General features: G+C 37.8%; 1 protein-coding gene across 1 annotated transcript; it reads left to right on the forward strand.

Moving 5' to 3' along the window:
- The first annotated feature begins 94 nt into the window (after positions 1-94).
- LOC106062933 (carbonic anhydrase 2-like) lies at positions 95-27,000 on the forward strand. Its single transcript, XM_056005320.1, has 12 exons — positions 95-206; positions 9,822-9,919; positions 11,817-11,846; positions 12,886-13,056; positions 15,277-15,425; positions 16,427-16,519; positions 20,317-20,383; positions 20,671-20,700; positions 20,872-20,918; positions 22,999-23,178; positions 24,239-24,425; positions 25,106-27,000. The coding sequence occupies exons 1-12, from the start codon at positions 193-195 to the stop codon at positions 25,135-25,137; spliced, it is 1,098 nt and encodes a 365-aa protein (XP_055861295.1). The 5' UTR covers positions 95-192; the 3' UTR covers positions 25,138-27,000.
- The last annotated feature ends 226 nt before the right edge of the window (positions 27,001-27,226 follow it).

Below are 27,226 nucleotides of genomic sequence, written 5' to 3' on the forward strand. Positions count from 1 at the left end.
AATCTGGGTTATTTCTTTTATCCTTATTTTTTTCTCATTCCCCTAGACTCCATTGCTATTATATATTAAACATCCACCTTCTCACCCAAGATTATACCACACAACACTCGCAGACACAGTGCACGAGAACATCTGATTTTGATGAGGTAATTTATTGGCCACGATAATCCTTATTGAGCCAGTGAAACCTATATGTCAGCTGGGAGGTAAGTCTATAACATATCTTGCAATTATTACTTTATATTCAAAAACATTTTTAAAAAAACAAACAACTAAGCAAGATAATGTTGCTATATTTTGAAAAAAGTGTAAAACTAGTTTTAAAAATGTTTTCATTTTTTTTTAATAAAGTAACAGAGCTTTTTATAAAGCTTGCATCAACTCACTGTTTCTGTCTGTCTAGTAAAAAATGTGTACACGTTATTTCTCCTACGCCCATTCTCGGGTCAAGTTAAAATTTTGAACAAGAATCGCGTTTGGTACCAAACAAGGGATAGAAATTGTACTTGACATATGCAGTGTTATAAGATGAATTAGTCACCTTTACACTTTGTGTAGAGAATTAGTTCCTCGCTTAAAAGTTTGAAGCTAATAAAAGGGTTTTTTTTCATAAGCACTTCGCTGGCACAGCGGTTCGTGCGTTGGCTTGAGGAGGCTTGAGCCCTTGGGTTCGAACTCAAGTCGTACAACTTTGTTTTTTATAAATAGTATTTGAAACAGCGATCACGGCAACCTTCACCCAGATACCGCTTTCTTTCTCTCCCCGTCCCCCACTTTTTCCAAACAAGGGAGATGATCATTAGGCATTGAAAAAGCTTAAAGCATGAACTTGCGCTAAACAAAAAAAAAATTTTGTAAAAATATTTGTAAACGCACATATTTATTATTGTTAGCCTAGATCTATTACACATTTAATTACATGACTGATCCAAATTAATTTTTAGAATAACGCTTAATAATATGAACTTTTTTTTTTTAAAGAAGTGTTGTTTTTTTCTTATCTCTCCTTATACGAGGACAAGACTTGTTAGAAAACCAGCAAGACAGTTATAAGCAATAGAGACTTCTCCCATACCTTGGGATATAATGTTATCTCTCCATTTAATAACTTAATTTTAATCATAGCATAAATCTGTTTCATATTACTAAACGTCAAAAGGTCGACTACTCCTGGAGTATAATAATAAGAGGCTGACCTTAATACATAACTTAATAAGGAGATGAAGTTATTTGTTCATTTAGTAGCCTAGTTCCAATCTTGACTTATATTTAAGCTCTGAAGTCACAGCATGAAAAGGAGGCTGGCCCTTGTAAGTGCACTAAACAAAAAGTGACCTAATGATCAAGTGGCCGACTTCCGAAACGGGAATCATGGGTTGGAATTTCGGTGAGGCCTCGATCTCTTCAAATTTTGCTTACAATTGACACACACACACACACACAAATAAATAATGCGTGGAAATAATTTTATATTATGCAACCATACATTCATAACGTTTATGTTTTTTTATTTCATTTTAGTAATTTTTTTTTTATATACATGAAAATATTCATATAGAAAGTCTAGTAATTTTTGGTGCGCTAGTTCTAGTTGCAAGCTTACGTCCACTTCCCCCCCCCCCCCCCCCCACGAATTCCCTCATAAAATCTAGTGTTGCTGTAAAATTGTATAAATACTTGATTTATTCATTGGCTAAACATCGTAAGACATGTTGGCTTCCATCATGGAGGCTCAGGTTCAAATTACGGCTCGAGCAGAACCTTTTGGAAAAGCAGCACGAATTCAAAATAATTGAAACCATATCACTCAAAATAAACAAGTTTTTTTTAAAATGACATCTTTTTAAAATATTTAATTTGTTCAACAGTTCAAACGTACTAGTATGGTACCCTTAGAGAAGTAGGTCTGACTTACTCCCGGGTACGCTGTTCTGCCTCATCGTGGCACCCGGGTGGAAACGGTTACTTGAGGGGGTAGCTAGGCTAAATGAATGGCGAAACATAACTCCCGTGGGGATGCCCACGGGTAGACGAGAGTCCACCTCTTGCACGGGCGGGGTTGCAAAAAAGTCCCCCACAAACCTGTCACCAATCCATGCGCTGTTCCTCAAGGGACCGTTACATTAAATGGCGAGTCCCCCACGGTTAGCTTGGTACAATGAAGGAAAAAGGCGGAGGCTCCCGGTGTCCTCGGCCCTCGGCCGTGTCTAGCCCATGCGTTGGGGGCCAAATGCATCGGAAACAGCAATGCTTTACATAGACATTGACTCGGGTCTCTCTCAAACAGAACTGTGTTCTCACAGGTTTTTTTTTTTTTTTTACTGTTTGGCGTCCAAACAGTTTTTTTTTTTTTCAAACTTTGAGCTCGAAGAGCCTTCGCCTCAGCTCATAAGACGATCAAACGGTTTGACTTACTTGAAAACTTGTTTCGCTTCTTGCTATTACCTACGCATCTGTTATTTACAAAAAAAATATTTGAAAAAAAAATTAATACAAAAATAGACTTTTGTATAATCTTATCGAGCTGAAATTCTGTACATGAAATTGTGCTGCGTGACAACAGGTTGTACTGAAATGACGTAAAGATTACTCAGGGGAACTAATATTATTTCATGCTTTTAGCTTAATCAGTATGCTATGATCCTATCAGCTATATTGTCAGTGGGAAATACCTGAAGGAGTAGGTGGGGAGGGGAATGAAAGGGATGTCTAGATGAATTTTAAATCATTTTTTAAAAGCATAAAAAAAGGAAGGGAACAACCTGAATTCCAACCCTTGGCTCACGCCTCCTCAAGCCGACTTACTAACCACTCTGCTAGTGAGATGCTTATGATTATAAAAGATTGTATAGTTAATAATAATAATAATAATTTTATTTATAAAGCGCTGTTAACAAACAAAATGTAGGCTCAAGGCGCTGTAACAACATTACAAACATAAACACAATTGCTAGAATAACAGTTAATCTAAAAAAGTTTTAAACAAGTAGGTCTTAATGTTCTTCTTAAAAGTGGTATAGCATGTTGTCTGTCTGAGATCAATGGGGAGTGAGTTCCAAACCTTTGGTCCGTGAACTGAAAAAGCACGCAGACCGTAGCTTTTGAGGGAGAAACGTGGCACTACTAAAAGCGTTGAGTCCATTGAGCGCAGGGTTCTCTGGGGGACATATGGAGTAATCAGTTCGCTAAGGTACAAGGGCATCTCATTGTTATATATACACTGATGACAAAGTGTGGCGACCTTGTAATCGATTCTCGCTTTCACGGGAAGCCAATGGAGCGTGCGCAAGAGCGTAGTAGCAGAATCTTGTCTAGTTTTTTTAAGGACTATTCGAGCGGCGTTGTTCTGTATACGTTGCAGCTTGGCTATTTTGTCATCAGGTATACCTGCTAGCACGGCGTTGCAGTAGTCAAGGCGGGAGAGTATGAATGCCACAGCTAGCGTTTTTGTTGACTCCATTGTTAAATATGGTCGGATCTGGCCTAATCTGCGCAGCTGCAGATAAAGACCTTTGCAGAGCTGATTTATGTGGGGGTCGAAAGATAGTGTTGAGTCGAAGAAAACTCCAAGATTCCGCACTACATGGACAAAAGGAACATGGCAGTTCGTGATAAAGAGAGAATCTGTGCTTTCAACTTTTGAGACATTGTTCCTAGTGCCAATCTTAATTATTTCTGTCTTGTCTTCGTTCATCTTGAGTTTATTTTCAACCATCCAATCGCTCACCCTTGCAACGGTACCACTGATTTTCTCTGCCAGATGCGACACCTCTGAGGGTACTGATGAATCGTATAACTGTGAGTCATCGGCAAAGAAATGGTACAAGATGCCGGTTGGCCGTATGACACCGCTGAGTGGATATGTGTACATAGTGAACAGTACTGGGCCTAGAACTGATCCTTGGGGTACTCCGTACTTCAAAAGTAAGCTTGTTGATTCCGTCCCGCTAACAACGACACTTTGGGTGCGTTCCGTCAGGTAGGATCCAAGCCACTTTAGGACGACTCCTGCTAAACCAAAAGTTGCAGAGAATCTGGCCATCATAATTTCATGGTCTAGCGTATCAAAGGCTGCGGACAAGTCCAGCATAGAAAGAATTGATATGTGGCCTTTGTCGGAATTGTGAAGTAAGTCGTTTAGTACCCTGACCACTGCTGTCTCTGTGCTACGGCACTTCCTATATGCAGATTGAAATTCTTCCAAGAGACAGTACTGTTCAAGATGAGAAAGAATTTGCACTAACACGATGCGCTCCAGAAGCTTTGACAGGAAGGGAAGATTTGAAACCGGGCGATAGTTTTTTAGACATTCCGGGTCAAGACTAGATTTCTTTAATAAGGGCCTGACAAGTGCATGCTTAAATTGCTGTGGTACAATGCCTGAAGTCAGTGAAGAGTTCACAATGTTGGTAATTGTAGGTACAAGCTCATCTAAACATTCAAGGAGCAAGGAGGTTGGAATGGGATCAAGGTCACATGACTTATTTGGCATCTTCAAAATAGTACTTTTGACATAATCTTCAGATACACGCTGAAACTCGCAAAAAGGAGTATTTTGAAAAATTGGAGAGTGGTCAAGCTGTGATGAGAGGGATGGCATGTCATTTCTAATCTGCTCAATCTTCCCAATGAAGAATCTATTGAAGGAATCAGGAAGTTCAGATACTGGGATAGATGACGGCAAACGTTCGTTATTTGCTCCCCCTAACATTTCAGCGGTGATCCTGAATAGCTCCTTTGAAGAATCAGAATTTTCGATTTTTTGTCGAATATGACTAGCTTTTGCGTCTCTAATCATACGGTTAACCTTGTTTTTTTCTCGTATGTATATTTGTCGATGTATCGTCAGACCTGTCTTTTGAAATGTACGTTCGGCACGTCGGCGAATAAGTTTGGCAGTCTTTATGTCTTCCGTCAACCAGGGTGCAGATGGCCTAACTGAGACTGTACGAGTGACAAGAGGTGCATGGCTGTCCAGCAACTTTTTCAAGCAAGAATTGTAATTGCTGAGAACGTCTGTGTTGCTCTGTTGCAACAGCAAAGAGGTCACGTCCATTTTGAAGGAGGCAATATCTATGGCTTTAAGTTTACGGGAAGTCACGTTTTTCTTTGGCCTTTTTGCTTTTGATAGGCGCATTTCAAAGTTTACGAGAAAATGATCTGACAAGCCGCGGTCTGAGACATTGAGTTTGGCTACAAGCTCACTTGCATTTGTAACAATCCAGTCAAGAGTATGGCCTTTGACGTGTGTCGGAACATTTATCAGTTGGTCTAAGTTGCGATCCTTTAGCGCATTTTTCAGCGACATCGCGTATGTCTCATTTTCACTGTCAAAATGCAAGTTCACATCGCCTATGACAAATAGATCTTTTGTTGATATGTGACTGTCAAGGAGGTCTTGAAATTCTTCGATGAAAACTTTTGTTGTCAATTTATTTCTCTTGCTTGGTGGTGGGCGGTACAGGAAAATAAAAGTCAGTGTTCTACTGTGGTGGGAAAGGCGAAACTCGCACATCTCAAAGGTGGTGTACGGTGAGCTGTCAGGTCTTATTGTTACATACTTGGCTAGACTATCTCTGTACAGTATTGCTAAGCCCCCTCCGCTGCCTGTTTTTCGAGGTAGACTCTTTAAAAGAAAGCCTGGTGGCGTTAGCTCAGTGGTTCTTGGCTCATCACCAACTTCTTTAAACCATGTCTCACTAAGGAAAACGATGTCGTAGCTATCATCAGTGATGGTGTCTGCCAGCTCAAGAGCTTTGTTACTGCATGACTGGGCGTTGAGGTGCATTATTTTAAGCAGACTGGAGGATATAGTCACCAGAGGCGTAGCACATTTTGAAGACACCGGAGGAGTAATATCCCGAATTATAGGTTTATGATGGGGACATCTGACCTCTGTTGAGTGAGGAGCAATAGGGGTGGGGTGGTTAATAAAACAGTTTAGTAGGGAACTGCTGAACTCTGTCGTAGAAGAAATGACAGGGGTAGGGGTGGGGTTAACAACACAGTTAAGAGTCCTGGAAACTGTGTGACATGTATCTGTTGAGTTGAATTGAGGTAGGTTATACCAGGGGTCGGCAACCTTTTGAGTCGGAAGAGCCAAAAATTACAATTTACAAATTTTTTTACATTTTAAAGAGCCACAACGTTTTTTTTTTTCTTTCCAACCATACGTAGTACTCACATTACTATTTTTTTTTAATGAAAAAAAAAAGAATCTTTTCATTAGACAAAATATTTATTTATTCATATATAGGCCTAAGTATTGTTTTCACAGCAAAAGTAGATAATATATATATATATGGCATTATTAGATAATTGCTTTGTTTATGTTGGTAGCCAATACAGCAGTTAAACATTTATTAGCAACACTAACTTGTACTTCAATAACAAACAATTAAGCAAACAATTCAATGGGAGCGATAGCTTTGGTTTTAGAAATTTTGCGTACATTTGGCTCATAACATGTTGTTTTTAGTTTCAAACACGACTCTAAATTTTCATTTGTTTGTTGACTTCTTACTTTTAATTATATCATGCAAGAGAAAGCTTGCTTGGACGAATATGTAGATCAGAATAAAGCACTCGAAATGCCAACATCTTCACCTCAATGTTGCAGACTGGAAGATTATTCCTTGCGCCGAATCAACTCGAGGCATTTTTTTAAAGATGTCCACTTGTTGCGTTACGTACATGCATTTCTGGACTTTCAACTCTTCCAACTTGCTTTTCAACTCTTTAAATTTTCAACTCCACAAAGTTTTACTTTCACTCAATGGCATTTCTAGAAATCAATTATCAATTTCAAATGGATCAATGTGGATTTCGTTACTATATATGTTGATTTACTAGTAATGCTAAAATGATTGTGTTAGTTTGTAATTCTTTATAACTGTCATAGAAAACTGTCAACAAATTCATCTTTGAATTTTTTATTTTTTGTAACTATGCTGAAGTAATTCGTGTCAACAGTTGCACTGATCTTATCGCGATATTTCTTTAGACATTTAATAAAAAAGTAACTTACCGCCTTTCTGCAATAATATTTTTTTTAAAAGAAGCCAAATCTTCTACCCAAACATCGGCTGGGTTTCCATTTCTTTGTGGTTTAACATTCAGCTCATTTAATTTCGCTGTTATGTAAAGTTAACATTTTTGCAACCTTTTGCTGTTCTCTAATTCAGGGTGATAAATATCTTGTTTTATTGAGGAATGTATTTAATTCATTCAAGCACAAACCAAAACGTTTCAACACCTTTGGAAAGCCATCTCACACTTTATTGTGAAGGAGATCGTAATACGGAGTTTCCATTTCGCTTAAGAATTCTTTAAACTGACGATGGTTAAGTGCTTTTGACAAGATGCTATTAACAATCTTGATTACCAAACTTATGACCTCAACTATTTCGGCCTGAATCGTTTGGTCAAAAAGCGCTTCTTGGTGTATTATTCAGTGAAACGTAAGAATTTCGCAATTTATTTTGCTTCGAAGAATCGTAATTGCTCCTTTATTTTTTCCTGTCTGGCTCAATCAGTTGTTATTTAAACGATTTTAATGTCTTCAAGGTATTTTTGCTCGGCATACGCTCTATCATCCCCTCTAGTTTGTCTCCAGAGCGGTAGCAATCCAAGTTCTTCTTTTGGAGCTTGGGAAGACATACATGACAAAAGCGTCAACTTATCCTGTCTTTTATGTTGCCAATTCAACTATAGCAAGTGACAAGACAGAAGAATATTGAATATCTTCCACCTGCAAATATGTTACATTTAAAGACATTTTAGCTATTCTATCTTATACTGTTTTAGCTTTGATTTTGTTGAAGTTTTTTTTTTCGAAATCATGAAAATATTTTCCAGATGCACGTATAAAGCAATCTTTGACATACCATACGTAAATGGTTTGCCTTTTTTGTGCAATTTCTAGTGGTACGTACTGGTATCCAACCCAGATCAGCATTACTTATAGATTGCTTCTAACTTTGAGAAGATAATTCGCTTCTAACTCATTTACCTGAAACAATAAACTATACGTCACAGCCAAAAGCGAATTAAAGCGTACATAGAAGCATCAGACGACGGCGTCATTCAAGAGCTTCCGACGGACTGATTACAGTGACGACGCGTGTAATGGGGAAGGGGTGTGGTGAAAAGCGAGTACAAGTGGCTGAAGATAGAATCAGTGCCTAATCCTCGTTAAACGATTCAGAACTTTTTGAAAAAAAAAATTCGATGAAATAAATAATATTTACGTATGGAACGAAAGAGCCGCAGCTTCACATCCAAAGAGCCGCATGTGGCTCGCGAGCCGCAGGTTGCCGACCCCGGGGTTATACCATAGGCGAATAAGACGCCCAGCCCTAGACCCACGAACTGTCGGCAGTTTACGCCCGATGCCAAGTCGACGAATATTTCGGAAAACCTCGCTGTCTAGTCGTGATTTGAGTAACACACATGTGCGTCCTATGCGACGTAATAGATTAGCGTCCATGACTCCAGTACGGTGATTTGACACACTAGGACTGATGACACACAGGTTTGCGCTGCGACTGCTATGTAGTGGCCACGGTACACGATTTTACCAAGCACATCAATCCCTCGGGCTATGAGTATCACTCTGTTACTGTTTATATAGATGCTTGTTAAACTAAAGGATAGTAAATGAATACAAAAACTAATTAAATTTAATTAACGTGACTTAAATCTATCGAACTAAATACACCAATCTATAGACGACATCTACACAAATCTAATGGTATAAGAAAGATCACTTAGCTCTAGAAAATAGAAACACAAAAATCTTCCAAAACGAGAGACGAAAAAACACGACTGCTGCCTGCTGGCGCATACAATTGGGTGTTATGTAGTGTTTGTTTCAGACTTACTTTAAAGCAGCGACCTATAAAGGGGACCAATTCAGCTTATACCACCACTTCAGTCAAGTACAATTTCTTTCCCTTGTTCGAGACACCAAACAAAATGATTAAATATCTATAGTTAAAAAACTAATTGGTTAATTCTTTTTTTTTTTTTTATTGATTCTTGTGTTGTCGGGTGTCGGAGAAATAACGTGCACAAACGTTTTACCTTCAATGTAGTGCAGTAGGGAATTGGCACCAAAGGCGCCATTATCCCGTTGGTCGTTAGAAAAGCTTTTATCAAACGACCAGGCCTGGACATGGGCTGAGAGCTCTCAGCATTGACGGCCATAATGATTGGGCTAGAGTGGGCCGTACCACGTACACAGCGCACCGTCCCCGTTCCTGGGCCCCACTCGCTATAATTGACCGAGAGCAGCGCTAACCATGGGGGAGCTTGTCTCATGTTCCTATACTGTGACCGCCACTATTCCGTGTAAGGACCGCCCCTCCAGCTTAACGGCTAAGGCTAACTGATGCCGGCCCCCTACGTTGAACAGTGTGGCAGACTTGTTGGACTGGTGTGCGGGCTATTTGTTCCATCCCTACCCCGAGTGAGATAACAAAAAAAAAAAAGCTCACCCAGGGAGTCCAGCAAGGGCCTGGTTCGCTACTCGTACTTAGCCTATCTAGTTCCACTACAAGACGTTTCCACGGAGGCGCCACGCTGAGGCGACTGGTAGCTCGAATCCTCCACAAACTTTTTACCAGACAAACATACTGAGTTGATATAAACTTTGTAAAAATTATAATGTATTTTTCTTGTTTCTGATTATCAGTAATATTCCCTTTGCACATGACCTTCCCTTTGCAAAGGTAAGACTCAAGTTTACTCTACTATTCAAGCATAAAGTAGGAATTATTCTATTTCTATTTTTTTCAGATTACTTTTTCTTTATCTTTCAGGCCAGTCAAGATGGCGGTGTCACCTCGCAGCACATATAGCCTGACTGTTGCAATATTTATCAGTGTCGGTATATCAACAGTGGAAGCAGATGCGACAAGTGTGTAATTAGTGCATGAAAATACACATAATGTCCTATTCAAGGGGGAAATTATGTCTATTATAGACAAAGGCTAGACAGACTTTAAGTTGCACTTGTGCAAAGTTATACTAACAACAAAATGTGGGACCTAAGTTTTGTGTGAGAGAGAGAGAGAGAAAGAGTATAAGAGAAGATAAGAGAGGGAGGACAAAAGGAGGGAGAACGCAAGACAGAAAAAGAGGGAGAAAGGGAGAGAAAGAGTGAGAGAGAGAGAAAAAAGAAGAGAAAAGATAATGAAAGAGAGAGGGGAGAAAAGGCGCGAGTGCGTTACAAAGAGAAAGAGTGAGAATAGAAGAAAAAGAGTGAGTGAGAGAGAAAAAAAGAGAGAAAAAGAGAAAGGAAAAGATAATAAAATGGAGGGAGTAAAAGTGAGAGATTGAATTCGGGAGAGAGAGTAGAGAAAGAGAGAAAGAATGTGTGAAGAGAGAGAGAGAGAGAGAGAAAGGCAGGATTGTGGTTGCTTGTGGAGGGAGGCAGGATTGTGGTTGTTCATAGTTATGGAGCATGCTGCACCACTGTTTCTTTCTATTTTCGAGTATTTTGTTTATAACCTACAGTGTTTAACTAGCTTTCTGTATTACCTGTTTTCAAAATAAAGCTTATATGAAGTGGAATAGTAGGCCTACTAATTATTTAGTGCAATTAATTTTTAATAGATCTAGAATAACAATATTTAATGTTTACGGTTGGAATGAATTTTACTTATTTGTATTTGTTTAGTGCAATTTCATGCTTTTAACTTTTAACTATGTCAATGGGCTATCATCCACACACTTGTGTGGACCAGTTGTTGGGGGAGGGGGGGGGATGGGGAGGGGAGCGTAGTTGGACAAGCAAATTTAAAAGATAGTTAGTTGCTCGTATAAATATCGTGGGCTGAAGCCTCATTGATAGACGTAGAATGTACGAGCCACTCAGCTAAGAAAGTGCTTTTGAAAATAGAACGCTTTAAAGTTATCTATAGTTAGTTTCAAATTTTTAGGCAACAACCTAATGATTATCTTCCCTTAGCTTGTACTGACGCTATATAAAACAAATGAATTACGACCATTTGATAAAATGATGGGTCAATTTTTCGATACATTCGCGTTTTGTTTGTGATTATAAATAATCGTGCAAAGTTTCAACGTGGATGAAAATGGAATGGGTTGCCTGCATCAGCCAGGAAAACCAACGACTTAGCAGAGTTCAAGTCATTAATTAACATGCTTGGCTAGATTGACACATGAAATTCGTAGGACGTAATTATCTTCTTTTTTAGAAGTAACGTCTGTAATATGTAAGATAAGATAAAATAAGGTGTACAAAATGTGTACGAGACAGACAGACAGACAAAGGGAGTTGATATACGCTTTGTACATTTGTAAAATAAAAATATGTTTTTAAGTTAATATAATTGTTGCATTCTTTCTAACATCTGGCGGCTTTTACTCAGGGGCGTAGCTAGGAATTTTCCATCATTTGGGGGCTCAGGAGGCTTAACTCCTTTGGGGGCCCCTGCATTTTGCGTATTATTTAATATTTAGTGTAAAAAAAACACTCAAGTAGGGCCCAGGGGGATTTTGAAATTCTCCCCCCTCCTCCCCCACCCTAGCTACGCCACTGCTTTTACTACGTAGGTGGTGTATGAAAACAGATGTTTTGTGACCAGGTGTGCAGCGTGAGTTCGTCTCTGCGTGGATTTCTTTTTCTTTTTATGCGTGCTGTGAGAGACGCATGCTGAGCAATAAACGCGACAACAATGTAAAAATGTTTTCATTTATATTTGCAGTTTGATATGAAGTGCATGCACTGTTTGTTTATTGTAGGCGCTCATGTCAAACTCAAACTCAACAATTGTTCCTTTTGTTTTCAGCGTGGAACTATGACAAAGGAACATATGGAGGTATGTCTAACTAATATAATTGTGTTGGTTTTAAATGCCATCTGCATGGGCTACAAAAGAGAGGGGACATAACAATGATAAATATTTACAGTCGTTTAAAAAAAAAAAACAGGAGGCACGTTGGCTGAGGGGAAAAGCGCTTGGCTTCCAAACCGGAGTCCCGGGTTCGAATCTTGGTGAAGAATTGGATTTTCAATTTCGGGATCTTTGGGCGCCTCTGAGTCCACCCAGCTCGAATGGGTACATGACATTAGTTAGGGTAAAGTAAAGGAGGTTGGTCGTTGTTCTGGCCACATGACACCCTCTTTAACTATGGGCCACAGAAATAGATGAACCATTACCTCATCTGCCCTATACATCACATGGTCTGAATGGGAAATTTTTTCTTTATTTTTTTTTTTTTACATTCACGTATCATTAAGTCCCGATGTTATGTTCGAATTCCGTGCATAACATTAAATGCGTGACACTCGCGTTTCCTCTTTCTCATTTCCATATTGGAAATGTTCGATAACAAGATAACGATATCTTGAGTTGAACATCTCAGAGGTTTCCAATCATGCAGCACCTCGTGTGGCTTTTATCCCATACGGGCGTTTCATTAACACTTGTTTCTGTTGTACTTTTTTATAAGAACCTCGATTTTCTTTCCCAAGTGTTATGCAAAGAATAAGCTTGCAAGTACTAAACTAAATTAAGTACATCTTCCGCTGGTCACATTCTAGAAGTAATGTTTCTAAAGAGTACATCGTGTGGCCAGCACAGCATCCTTTCCTCCAAACGACGGCATGAAATCTGAGGGTGAATGGTGGACTCTAAGACAACATCATAATCCCACATTTTTTCTTATACATAAATCTTTGCTTTTTGGTGTCCGAATTTACCAGTAAATTTAGGACCGAGTGTGTGTGTAACTGTGTGAGTTAATGTTTGTGTTTGTTTGTTGCATGTGTTTGTGTTTCTAAAAAGCCATTTCCTTTCTTTCTAAACCGTCAAATATATTCCCAGTTAGTAGTATTATGTTGTTTTTTTTTTCTAGGTCCAGATAATTGGTTTATAAAATACACAGACTGTGGCGGGAAAATGCAGTCCCCCATCAACATACCTGCCGGCGCCCTCTACAACCCAAACCTACGTTATTTCAATTTCTCAGACTACGCCAGTACCGTGGGCGTCAATTTAACCTTGACCAACAAGGGAGGTCACACAGGTAATACGACAACTCAGAGCCTTCACTTGTCGTCTTGGTAAATCTTTTGCAAAAGAAGATAAAGAGATGATACGTGAAACACGTGCGTATATATTTATATTACGTCATCACTTGTTGTGGATGTCTTTGGGTAAAGTACTTGAGAGGATGTGACGTAAATACAATGATGGCTATTAATATCTACTCCTATTAGCTTGAAGTCTCTGTTAATTAATTTTTATGTTTAATTGTCAACGATAACTTATTTCTCTGTGATAACAAAACAAAACTAATGTCATTTATAAATATAAATTACTTTCCTTCAAAGGAGAAGACTACTTCTACGCGTGGGTTTAGCATTACTACTGCAGAGATTGAGTGATGTCGTAATGATCTATTGAATACCTTGTACAAAGAAGGTTTTTATGGTTCTATGATGCGTTAGATGTTTTGGGGCTACTTCGGGCTTATGAAGAAAGGAACAAGAAGGTTTAATAGTATTACTATTTGATATTTAATTGTGATGATATATGTTTAGGTGCCAGATGAGAATGATGTTTTCATGTTACGATGAGATTGTGTTGATGAGACAATGCGTTTCTGATGTTATACATTTTTTAAACACTTAATGAACACTCAATAGCGTGATGCCGGAGATACAAATTCAAACTATACATTAAAATACTGAGATCCTTTAACAGTAAATACAAAGCTTTGATTCTGGAACTAGGAATCACTTTAACAATATTCACACTGTTCAATAGAAGTTAATTAAAACAAATTTACTGTCGTCGTTCTAGCTCTCTACTAAATATATCCGTCCTTTAAAAACTGGTGACCATCTACCTCTTCACGCATTTAAGAAACAACCAATCTCCTTTCGAGCGCGTTGAACTTCTCCACCGCTCCTTTTATGGTCTGGAATTAATATGTCGCCATGACCTTGTGATGTAAATATTCAACCAATGAAATCATTAATAATTTGTTGTTTTAAATGGCCGTGCACGGTTCCATTCCGTGACAACATATTACCATGATCTTGCGCAGCAGAAATACAATCTAAAATAAAACTTAATGCAGCGGCTGCTTTTTGTTATGTGACATTAAGAAATTAACATTATTAATTAGTTTACAACAGGAAAATATAATAAATTTCCTCCAAGGGACATAATAAAAGCCCATCTATTGCAAAAGCAAACTTGTGACATTTGGAAGCTTTACATTTCTAAATTTATAATTTCTAAATTTATAATTTCTAAATTTATAATTTCTAAATTTATAATTTCTAAATTTATAATTTTGTATAAAAACAAATACATTTATTAATAACAATAATAAGTTTCAAGGATTGGTCATACATACTGTGTAATTTCATGAGTTCGTCTAGAGACGTAAAATGGCCACAGGTTTTTAAATCAGAAAGACAAATCAAAATGAATGCCAAAGGGCAAGAGCAATCCACATATATTCCGAGCATATTGATAACAGCCCACCACTCAAGGTACACATTAAAATTACTAGTTTTCAATAATGAGCATCAATACCATGTCAAATAGCTCCTTAGAATCACTCTATCAGATCTATCAGAAACATGTCAAATAGACTGAGTAGAAAAGAAAAAAGAATGATCACGGGATGGGAGCTTATTAATTTTTTTTTTTAATTGGCCTAATGTCTACATTGCAAATTTAAGGGAGTTCCCGGAACAAAAAATTTTTTACTAATGGTTTATCAAGTGTAACTGACCTCATCAATTTTATGCAGAAATGTTTCTAGAAAGAATTTAATTCTTTTTAGGACCGATCCGAAAGGAAACTGAAGATGTTAACTTCTGGTATTTCAATGCAAAACACTCAGGCCGTGGCTCGCCGTGGCTGAATGGTTTAACGCTTGGGTTCCGAACCTACTGTCATGGGTTCAAATCTCGGTGAAGATTGGGATTTTTAATTTTTAAAAGTTCAGGGTCCCCTGAATCCACTCAACAGTAATGGATTCCTGACTTAAGTTGGGGAAAGCGGTTGGTCGTTGTGCTGGCCATATGACACCCTGCTAGTTAACCAAAAATACAGATGATATTAACATCCACTGCTACATGACAAGGTCTAAAAGATGGAGAGATAAATACTCCTTACATTCTGACCAACAAACGGGTAGTTTCGTTTTTATGTGCTAAATGTATATATGTCAGGTCACTAAGTCTATACTAAAGATTTGTTTCTTGCCTTATGTCTTTGCTGTTAGTGGAAGTGGAATATTCTGGCACACCAATTATACTACGTGGAGGAAGTCTGCCCGACGAGTACAAATTAGTGCAATACCACTTCCACTGGGGGGCCCAGGACTCCAGGGGATCGGAACATCTTCTAGATGGGAAACACTTCCCCATGGAGGTAACTACCTATCGTTTTACACTATAATGAAGAGTTTCAGTAATCTTACTTACTGATACATTATTCTAATTAATCTAATAATTAATTTAAAAAATAAATGTGAAGCCTTAGAAGATATAGATATCAATGAATAATAGGTAATGTTTTCTATTCCAAAAATTAAGGATACGTACATGCTTACGCAAACCCAGTTGCGACTTGCATATTTTCCCTCATCTGATGCAGACCAAGACATTGTCCGGCGATGGGTCTATTTAAGTTGTTTTTTTTTTGACGTTTTCTGCGCCTGACCTCTACATTAGATTTTTTTTTTGGGGTGGGGGGGGGTCTCAAATGTTCGTCCAACGGCCTTCGTGAAGGCTTTCCAACTGTCTCTTTCAGAGAACATCTGCAGCCAGCTACTTTCCTCTATGCCTGTGTGAGGGGAAAATAGCGCTTGGTGTTTATATTTATAGCGCTTCCGGGGTCATTTCTCGTATGCCCTCCTTAACAAGGCTTTTTGAAGACATAGATATACACAATAAAGTAACCAAAATGCTTTTAGCTAACATACAATTAATCAAAATAATATCTTGACTTGATGGCACTCATCTTAATTACTTTAATTCTTTTTTTTTTTCTTACACTTGTCCACGAAATGGTTAGTTTTTAATAGTTATACGCCTATGAAGAAAATCTTCTATTCGTTTGTTTGATGGGTTTGGGAAAGGTTTGGATAATGATGAGCAAAGAATAGATGCCTTATTATTAAACATAGTCATTAAACAAACTCCATCATAACTTGCTTCAAAACTTTTTAATACTTAATGTTTTCTGCTTCATTTCACCAATGGATTCAGGATCGCCACATGCATATACACATATGCCTTCTGCAAGGTTCAATAAATTATAGAATTATATCTACTATATAAAATTGTTTTTCAGTTTTTCAACAGACTTGTAGTTTCTCATTAAATAGATTTGTTTAAATGATGTCACTGACAACTTTCTCTTTGTTCCAGCTGCATCTGGTCCACCATCAGGCCCATCTCGCTGATGTCAAGGTAGCCATGTCTCACCCGTTCGGTCTGGCAGTTCTGGGTTTTTTCTTTCAGGTATTATTGTGTTTTCTTTTTATTACACGTCTGCAAGTTATGCTTCGTCAAAGCTATGTATGCTGTATTTATTACACTTTTGTATGCTCCACTTTGTAAACCTCCCTTAAGTTATGCTTGCTTTAAATAAATCCGAGAGATGAATAATTATTACAGGATATGGTTCCTAGCTAGGCCAAAAATACGTCATGAAAATAATTAGGACCATTAGAAAAAAAAACGGTTAAAAAATCACAAGGTTACAATCCTCTGTGGTTCAGATAGAATTCTATCAACAAACTTTTAAAATAAATCTTTCAATAGATATCTGCAGATAAATCTCTCTCAACCTATCTATGTCATTAAATCTCTTTAAATAGATCCAAATCAAGAGATCTCTATCTAACCCCGATCCGTGTCAATCGATCTCTATCAATAATAGTTTGCCTGCAGTCCCTTAAGGACTACTCTCTCTCTACATAACAAGGGCTAAATTCTATACAGTTAAATCATTAAAATCAATTAAAATAAAAAATGTCAGTCAATGGAATTCATTAAAGAGATTATGAGATTATGGTTAATTCCTTTTATCAAAAGACTTCATTGGTCTATGACGAAAGGACACTGTCAATAGAGCTTTTTTTTTTCAATAGATTCTTATAAACCAATCTTTATCGATACTCGATATATTTCTGTAAATAAATCACTTTCATGAGATCTCTATAAAAAACTCATCAAAAGATACTTGCCTTAAGATATTTCTCTTTGCCTCTGGATAAGTGTAAATATGTCCAGACTCTCAGTCTCGAAAAACGCTTTGTAAAACAAGGAACTTTTCCCACTAACAAGCTTCGTTGTTAAGATAGATGGATGGTGACCAAATCCGGTAAGAATCTTTGGACAAGTAGATTCTACATTTCTTACATAATAATATAGAACATACAACAAACATACGTATCGGACACCCTGCTGAACTAGAGAAAAACAAAAACAAATCAAAGGACGTTTGGGCCACGGGGGCTTCGCCAGTTACTAATTAACGAAAAGACAAACAATGAACACATAATGGGCTTTTAGTTTAACTTATCTGTTCATAGCTGTTGTTGTCTATCTTGGGATAAAAGGAATGAAATGCGAGTTGGGAAGAGGTATTGGTGCGGTCTAAGATAAATGGGGAAAGGGCAAAATATGTTTGTCGACATATCATTTAAAGGAAATGTCGGTTGTTGACCCCGTGAGGGTGCAAGGTGCATACAGCAGTAAATTTTTTTCCTTACGAAAATAATCTTGATGTGCCTAATTAGCGCCAGGTTCGAATTTCGGTGATTTTTAGGGCACCCCTGAGTGCACTCAATTCTTATGGGTACCTGACTTTAATAAGGGGCGCGGTGGCTTAGTGGTAAAGCGCTTGGCTTCCGATCCTGAGGTCCTGGGTTCGAATCTCGGTGAAGACTGGGATTTTGAATTTTGGGATTTTTAGGGCGCTCCTGAGTCCACCCAACTCTAATGGGGAAAGTTAAGGCGGTTGGTCGTTGTGCTGGCCACATGACACCCTGCTCGTTAACCGTTGGCCATAGAAACAGATGGCTTAACATCATCTACCCTTTAGCAGTGATTCCCAAAGTGGTCTATATAGACCCCCAGGGGTCTACGAAGACTTCCAAGGGGTCTACGAAAGTGAAAAAATAAATTGGGGGTCTATGAGATGTCCACGGGGGTCTACGATAATAGATTTCATTTAAGCAGGTCGTGACCTTAATTTTTACATCCCATTAATGTAATTCTTTCATACACTACCTGACTTTAGTTTAGGAAAGTAAAAGCGGTTAGTTGTTGTGCTGCAACCTTACTCGTTAACCGTTGGCCAAAGAAACAGATGGCTTAACATCATCTACCCTTTAGCAGTGATTCCCAAAGTGGTCTATATAGACCCCCAGGGGTCTACGAAGACTTCCAAGGGGTCTACGAAAGTGAAAAAATAAATTGGGGGTCTATGAGATGTCCACGGGGGTCTACGATAATAGATTTCATTTAAGCAGGTCGTGACCTTAATTTTTACATCCCATTAATGTAATTCTTTCATACACTAATATATGATTTTTACCTTCTAGTTAATTTAATCCTTTAAATATTTATGCTGCTATTCAAATGAAAAATTATTGTATTAAATTGCAATACTTATTTTAATAGCTTAATTTTGTCTACATGTAACTAATGTTTAACAAAAAAGAAATGTAGATTGTGCAGAGTTGATTATTTAAATTTGGATTAAATCCTTCCTTGTTGCCCTGTGCATTTGTGTGACGATATAGAACCAGTTACGCTGGAGGATCACCCAAGACAATGCAACCATAACAAAAACGATATAGATTTGAAAAACTTTGAAACACTCAAAGATATAGTTCAGAATAGACCCACAAAATCTCTCATCGACATCATATAGAGAAGATGTTGGTTTGTGAGCGTCGGACAATATCTCTTTACTTATAGCAAAATGGAGGCGCAGTGGATGAGCGGTAAAGCGCCTGGCTTCCGTACCGGGGATACCGGGTTCGCATCCCGGTTAAGACTGGGATTTTTAATTTCGGGATTTTTGGGCACCTCTGGGTCCACCCAGCTCTAATAGGTACCTGGCATTAGTTGAGGAAAAGTAAAGGCGGATGGTCGTTGTGCTGGCCACATGACACCCTCGTTAACCGTAGGCCACAGAAACAGATGATCTTTACATCATCTGTCCTATAGACCACAAGGTCTGAAAGGGGAACTTTACTTTACTATAGAAAAATACAGAAAAAACTTTAGGTAAAACATTGATATTGCCAGCCGCTGTGGTTTTAAAAACTGTTTTATACAAACCTACATCTGATATTACTAAAAGAATTTCTTTAAACGACACTACAGTTCAAAGGCATATCGGTGACATGAGTTATAAAATTAAAAGTTTCTTATGTAATTCTTGGCAAACAGTTTGGGATCAACGCGCCTCAGGCTCTGACAAGGCGTAGCGCTGTGTGTTATAAACTGACTAAAGGTCGCTGGCTCCATATTTTTCCTAGTTAACGCACGAAACCTTTAAACCTTTCCCATGTTTGGGTATAGTTGTACGGCAGCAAAGGTTTGAATGTAGTTTTCCTACTGCTAGGTGGGTAGCAAGCTAAGACTAATGAGCCCTTCCTGCTTACTGGTTTAGACGCCAGTTACTCGCCCTCGCCCCTTCTCTTGTTAATGAAAATAGTTCCAGGGACCCAATATTTGAGTCACACGTAAAAGATCAGGAAATACACGATAAACTCTTTGCAAAAACCTCTACAATGATACATAAGGTACATTAATTAATATTTAATTTTTGAAGGACTACTTCATGGAACAAAAGATTGTAATATGAAATATAATATCCATTGCAACGAATGATAAAACTGAAGAAAAAAAACATTTCCAGTGTGTTTGGTGATTCCAGTACTACATATTAATTGTTATTGTAATGGGTTTAAAATGTTAATTTAATTAATTCAAAAAAAAAAGATCTTTATAACTTACTACGCAGCTTGAAATTACTTTTTCAATCATCAACTCGCTACAGTTAGAAATTGGTTTTAAAAAAAATTGATGAATTTGCAAAAATTTCAAAGTCAAGCAGGGGGTCTACCGAAAACCAGAAAACATCGCAAGGGGTCTACGAGACAAAAAAGTTTGGGAACCACTGCTTTAGATCCTATATACGCATTTCGAAATTCGCTTTGTACCAAGTGCCCCTGCAGAAGATGAGACCGAAATCGGATATGACTATCATTATTATCACGTGTTTATTTTGACCACAGGTGTCACCATACAACAACACGAAGCTGGACACACTCTTAGAACACTTTGACCTCATCAGGACTGTTGGTACGTTTCCTAAAAAAAAATAATTTTTAAGTACTTCTTTATTCAGCATATAAAATCTCACAGTCATGTTAAAACAATTAAGGTATAGAGAAGATTGCTGTATTATTGTCTTTAGGTAGGAATTGTTAACAAAAAAGCTAAAAGAAAATGATTAATTATATAATATACAAAACTAGTAATGGATGTATCTTATATGTCATAGAACCAGGAATCTTGAATACATAGAGCATAAAAAGACGTCTTTTTAATATACAAAAAAATAATAAAAGATTTTTCTTTGTTCGCAGCTCCACAACAAGGTGAGTTTTCTTTTTTTAGTCTTCTGTAGCGATGTCTTAATCAATTTATGTATTTCCTTATATAATTATTCATTAACTCTTTCTCTCCGTAATTATTTTCCTCGTTCCGATAGTAACATTCATTTTGCTCATTTGTATTTGACCATCCTGTTCTGATTAAACTTTTATACTTTTTGGTTTGTTAATCAGGAAGTGTTTTATTTGGTATTTTTATAGGAGATAGCATGTTCTATTTAGTAAAGTAAAGTAAAGTTCCCCTTTCAGACCTTGTGGTCTATAGGGCAGATGATGTAAAGGTGGCCTACGGTTAACGAGGGTGTCATGTGGCCAGCACAACGACCAACCGCCTTTACTTTTCCCCAACTAATGTCAGGTACCCATTAGAGCTGGCTGGACTCAGAGGCGCCCAAAGATCCCGAAATGAAAATCCCAGTCTTCACCGGGATTCGAACCCGGGACCTTCGGTTCGTGAGTCAAGCGCTTCACCGCTCAGCCACCGCGCCTCCATGTTCTATTTACAGAACACAAATTAAAGTTTATAAATACGAAAATCAATTTGGTTAAATGGAGTCTATTCTATATTGGCATCGTCAGTTAGGAGAGAAAGAGTTAATATAAGCACTCTGTCAGTTTCTTTCTTTCTGGTCAGATTATTCTTACATAATTACTTATTGATATATTGATATATTTCTACATGCAACTAAAAACAAATATGCAGTGAAGTGGTTTGGACCATCTCACCAATTATCTTTTAACCTTTATTTGATACGTTTTTTTTTCTAGGCATCGAAACATACAACCACACACATCACAACTTTAGAATACACACACATACGCTAGAACTGAAAACACGCACATATCACAGGACTTATACACACACATCCCATTGTTAAAACACAAGCACAAAAAGGGGCTAAAACACACAGCTAGTGCAAAGAGCAACACACACAACAGGACAAGAACACCGTTACATCACAGGGACAAAACACTCACCACAGAACAAGAACACCCTGACATCACAGGGCCAAAACACACAAATACACCACAGGCGAAAGAGAGAGAGAGAGAGAGAGAGTCTGCGAGAGTTTCAACAAGTAAATAGATCACATTCCTGTTTCCTACGGCTCGAGTCCCAAGACTATCAAGACCAGAGGCGAGACCGAAGGCCGAGCATCTCCTTCGGATCCCCTCCATTTTCTTCCTCAATGGCCGTGCGTGTCTCCACCATATTTTAAAGACTTTTAAAGTGTTAATTAAATATACGCAGTTGTAGAAAGGGGAGCGCGGTGGCTGAGTGATTAAGCGCTCGGCTTCCGAACCTGGGGTCCTGGGTTCGAATCTAGGTGAAGACTGGGATTTTGAATTTCGGGATTTTTAGGGCGCCCCTGAGTCCACTCAACTCTAATGGGTACCTGACTTTAGTTGGGGAAAGTAAAGGCGGTTGGTCGTTGTGCTAGCCACATAACACCCTGCTTGTTAACCGTTAGCCATAGAAACGGATGACCTTAACATCATCTGCCCTATAGATTGCAAGGTCTGAAAGGGAAACTTTACTTTTTACTTTAGTTGTAGAAATGTCCCAGCATCTTTACAGCCCTCAGACAACGCCGTTTGCGCTGGCTTGGACATGTTCGCCGGATGGAGGACGAGCGCATCCCGAAAGTCATCCTCTATGGACAACTCGAGACTGGCACAAGAAAAACTGGTCGCCCCCACCTCCGTTACATTGATGTAATAAAACATGACCTCAAATCAGTGAACATCAATACTGACCATTGGGAAGACATAGCTCTAGATGGCCAACTCCTCTACCACCGAAGCAAAAGCCACCTTAACCTGCGCTGTTTGTGGACGGGAGTGTCTCTCCAAAATAGAGCTCCACAGCCACACGAGGAAGTGTGCCCTGAGATGAACAATAGTCGTTCTACGACTGAAGGAGGCCAATAGATAGAAATGTCCATACAATCGGAACATTATCTTTTCTACGGTCAGGACTTTATTAAATATTGAACTGAACTGTCGATAGCTTAGAGCAGGGGTTCTCAACCTGTGGATCGCGACCCCCTTGGGGGTCGATTGACAAATTGCCAGGGGTCGCCTAAGACCATCGAAAATATGGATTGTTGTTGTCTATTCTTCTTTCGCTGTATGTGTGTGTGTGGGGGGGGGGGGTCGCGGCAGAGTGGGGGATTGTAAAAAGGGGTCGCCGAGCATAAAAGGTTTACAACCGCTTGCTTAGAGCCTGGGACATTTTGTTCCTTCAACGTACCTCACAACCTCCATCTGCAATGTAAGGGAAGTAATTAGTTTAATTAGTTTTGTTTTGCTCCAGATAATGAAACTGAGATAGCGTTGTTCCCCTTGATGGACATACTCCCAGACAACATAGACAAACTGGACTACTACCGTTACTTCGGAAGCCTGACCACGCCCCCCTGTTATGAAACAGTTATCTGGTCAATTGCCACTGAACACATTCCAATATCTGAGTACCAGGTAAGCGAGAGAACTTTTAATGCTAAAATAAATTTTGTATAATGGTTAATGAAATGCCAATGGGACATAGATGATAATGGTTTCAATATATTTTTAATTCCACACGCATGTTACTAAATAATTTGCATGCAATTTAGGACGGCTGCTTGGTCGTACGGTTTGCCCTTGGACTGTCGTTTGGACTTCTCGATGGTCCCGGGCTCAAACCCTGCCCGCTCCCATCCCCCGTCTTCTTGCGGGAGGTTTGGACTAGGAAGTAAATTATCTTCAACTCTGAAGGAACATCCGAAACATATTAAATATTTTACAAACATTGCAGAAAATTAAAAAAAAGAAAACCGAATGGCTTAAGTTACTTCTGGGTTTATGTACACTCATTGTTACATGGCAATAAAATATGTGCAAACTAACAATGCCGTACTTTAGTAATTGGAGGTCCTGTGCAGGATATCTGCGGAAGTCCTTACTGACTCCTTACCCCCTTCAAGCTGTGATATAAATGCTCTTAATAATATTAATAATACCACATTTGTGAATTAAGAAAGTTAGTACTTGTAAATTTAATCTCGCTTTCCTTATTTTTTATGAGTTCCTATTCTGTTTAAAATTTATATTTTTTAAACGTGGAATGGTTCTTTTTAAAGTTTAGGCCTTGCTCGGTGGTAAATCTGGCCCTGAAAATTTCCCTTCGATGGTGATGATGTGGGTCCAGAACTATCATCTCAAAAAGTCTCCAAGTACCCATTACAGTCAAAAGGATTAAATGAGATCCTTAAGTCCCTGAGCTAGCCAGGAAAACCAATGACCTCTTTTTTGAAGTAACGTCTGCATTATATAAGATAAATGAACCAAACTTTCACGAGTAGTCCACCCTATTGTATAAATCTTTTCTCACTGGCAACTTAAGTTATTCAAGTTTCCTTACAGTAAAAGCATCTAGGTTTTTTTTTCCTTTTAAAAATGTCTTTATCAATGTGTATGTCCATATCAACGCTCATATTAGTGTCTATGTCAATATTAGTGTCTATGTCAATAAAGGTTTTGATTTCAATCTGATCAGCTGAACATCTTCAGAAGCCTATACAATGAAAGACATTTGCCACTGGTCAACGACTATAGGCCTATTCAAGCTTTAAATGACCGTACCGTGATAACCACTAAGAGGCCAACTACCACAGCAGCCACAACCACTACTCCCAAAGCGACCACAAATAGCTTGAAAGACGAGTCTGACACTACACAAATAGGTGAGAATTTTTTTTTTCTATTTGGAAACACGTCTGCTGTTTCCCTGATCGCTGTTTCCGCTTCTTTTTTTTTTTACCATAAGTGAGGAGGTGACACATGCGAATGTATCATACGATCCACTGCAAGGTGTGAAGCATCATCTGAATGCAGTGCAAATTATTGTCCTGTTGGATTATCTTCATTCGTTCAATACAACACTTTCTTGATGCCCGCACGTTTTGGAGTATCTGATGTTGACATTTCTCATTATTGATTCATATGTCAATGTATGTGCTACGCTTCAACCGAGACCATCCGTTATGGAAAGCCTCAACCCTGACCTGCAACGTCACAACCTGTGGGCAGTTTAGATCGTTGCCCGGGTTGTACAGACATTTGACGTGGCAACGAGTTACAACGATTGGTCTCACTTCAAGGCACAAATCGGCTAGTTGCTAGAACGAGATGATTCAGTAATGTTGGTTGAAATGTGTGTGTGTGTGTGTGTAGATGACGCAATTCTACCGGAAGTCCATGTTCAAATCATTTAAGCAAACAATGATACAAAACCTCACCCTTCAAAAAATTCCTCTTATTGATGCTTATTTTTAAAAAATTGCTTAAAAGACACCTTCTCGATGATATAAACTTTCCATCTACAAAGTTAATAATCAACGCAATTTATGTGTGTACCTTTCAGATGACAATGTGATTCACAGATTCAGTGAATGAGAACTCAAGCTTCAAAGTTAACATATTTGGTTTCGAAGTCTTAACGTGGATTGTGCTCAGTACACACACAATACGCTTTATTTATTTTGTTTTGTTACTGATATGTTATTGATAAGTTAGTTATGAGTTTAAATGATTTCAAATATGTTTTTATTATGTCTCAGTTATTGAGTAGCTTTTGATTGTATTCCATTATCCATTAATTTCGTTATTTTAATTTTGTAAATATCAATAAATAATATTTTAACTGTGATTGAATTATGTATACAAAATTGTATAAATATTCAATATCCTTTCCAATCCTCCAAAGCTGTTAAAAAAAGAAAAGAACTTCTTGTATCTAATTATGTAACCTAAGTTTGAGCAAGTATCTTCAGTTGGAACTATTTGTTTTGTTGAATGTAGTTTGACTACAAATCTAGCTTCATTATTTCACATGGACATGCCTGAAGTGTTGGCATCAAAACAGACTATTTCATGTATTACTTTGATAACATGATGTCCAAGAAAACCTTACACAAGCAGGTGTCACAGAGACAATATTGTGGGTTGGGTCAGAGGTTAATGGTCATGTTATTTTTGTTTCTAAGAATTCACTATTATTTTGATAAAGCTTATATCAAATCACTATCTCTGTGTGGTACCCATTCTTAGATCCAGCTGAAACATTGCAACAAATATTCATAGGCATAGACAAGGCATGAATGAATAAAAAAAAATAAAAAAATAAAAAAAATTAGTCTGGTTAACTGGTAGTTAATTATATTGTTTGATCCCAACAAGGGAAATTAATCTTTCAGTGTTCACAGATATCACTCAATTTCTAAGGTTTGATCCCTTAAATAATTGTTACCGCTGTTCTCCAATCAGGTTGATACTTTAAACAGTTATTTAGTGTGCCTAACAAAACATGAATCAATACAAAAATTAACTAATTAGTCAATAATTGGTCATTAATTATTTTGTTGCATATTGAATAAGGGAATAAAACACTACATTATTGGTGGATATAGTTGTAAGGGCAGATTTGTTTCCCTTAGATAATCTTTGTTTTTTGTTGGTTTTTTTTTTCTTCGATGTTTTCTCTTCTAGTTAGTCTCAGCAATGAGACTAGAAAGTCAGAGGTAATGGACAATTATTCAGATTGAGTTATCAAATAAAATTTTAAATAAAAAAAAAAAATGTTTTTAAATATTATTGTGAGGTTGCAATCCACATACATGAGTGCAGATTCTAAATTAAAACTAGCTTTGTAAGTAATCAAATAGGTGAAGACATTGTTATTACATATATTGCATTTTGAAAAATGGGCATTTAAAAACTACAAACTTTATATACACAAACATAAATTCTTGGCAAAGCTGTGTGTTTGTTATGAAAATTGAAAGGGAATTATTGTTTTACTAACCAAATACAAATATAAGATAATGCTTAGAAGAATTGACTGTGATTGTTCCTTTATAATGGCAAGTTATTTAATGATGGATAGTAGTTAAATTGTAAAAATGACCCAACCCTACAAATGTCTATACAAGAGACTGAATTCAAACCAGACAAAAAAAAATCATTCATCAGAGATTTCTTATTCCCCTTTCCCCAGTCTACGATCCCATTCATTTCTTTTACCTTAAACCAAATTGTTTCGTATTCCTATAATGAATTGTATCGTTGAATTGTTTTTAAACCACAGACCAAATAAATATTTTCCATGGGAACATCACATTTTCCTGACCTTTTGATAAGTGTTGAATTTCATAACACTGAAACAGATTTTGTATTTAATGCACTCTTGGATTCAAACAGGATAAGATTGTAAATGTGTCTTCGTATGTTAAGAACATCTTGGATATTACAAATTTTTTTTTAAACAATACAGAATGGTGGGGGGGGGGGGGGGGGGAAGGGGGGGGAGAGAGAGAGAGGGAGTAGTCATGTACTGAGAAAATTGCTTACATACCCAAACAAGTAAAAGTGAACCTCCCAATGCATTGAGCTATGTTTCACTGTGAGAAACAAATACAAGTTAACTCTTTCTCTCCTAACTGACGATACCAACGTTGATTCCACCAGAATGTGGTAAATAACTACG

The sequence above is a fragment of the Biomphalaria glabrata genome, chromosome 12, assembly GCF_947242115.1.
Source record: "Biomphalaria glabrata chromosome 12, xgBioGlab47.1, whole genome shotgun sequence".
Taxonomy (NCBI): domain Eukaryota; kingdom Metazoa; phylum Mollusca; class Gastropoda; family Planorbidae; genus Biomphalaria; species Biomphalaria glabrata.

Bases quoted from the DNA above. Each gene is read 5' to 3' on its own strand.
- LOC106062933 (XM_056005320.1), top strand. The intron at 9,920-11,816 runs GTGTGTAATTAG...TTTTGTTTTCAG, and splicing joins AGTGGAAGCAGATGCGACAA to CGTGGAACTATGACAAAGGA. The intron at 15,426-16,426 runs GTAACTACCTAT...TCTTTGTTCCAG, and splicing joins GGAAACACTTCCCCATGGAG to CTGCATCTGGTCCACCATCA.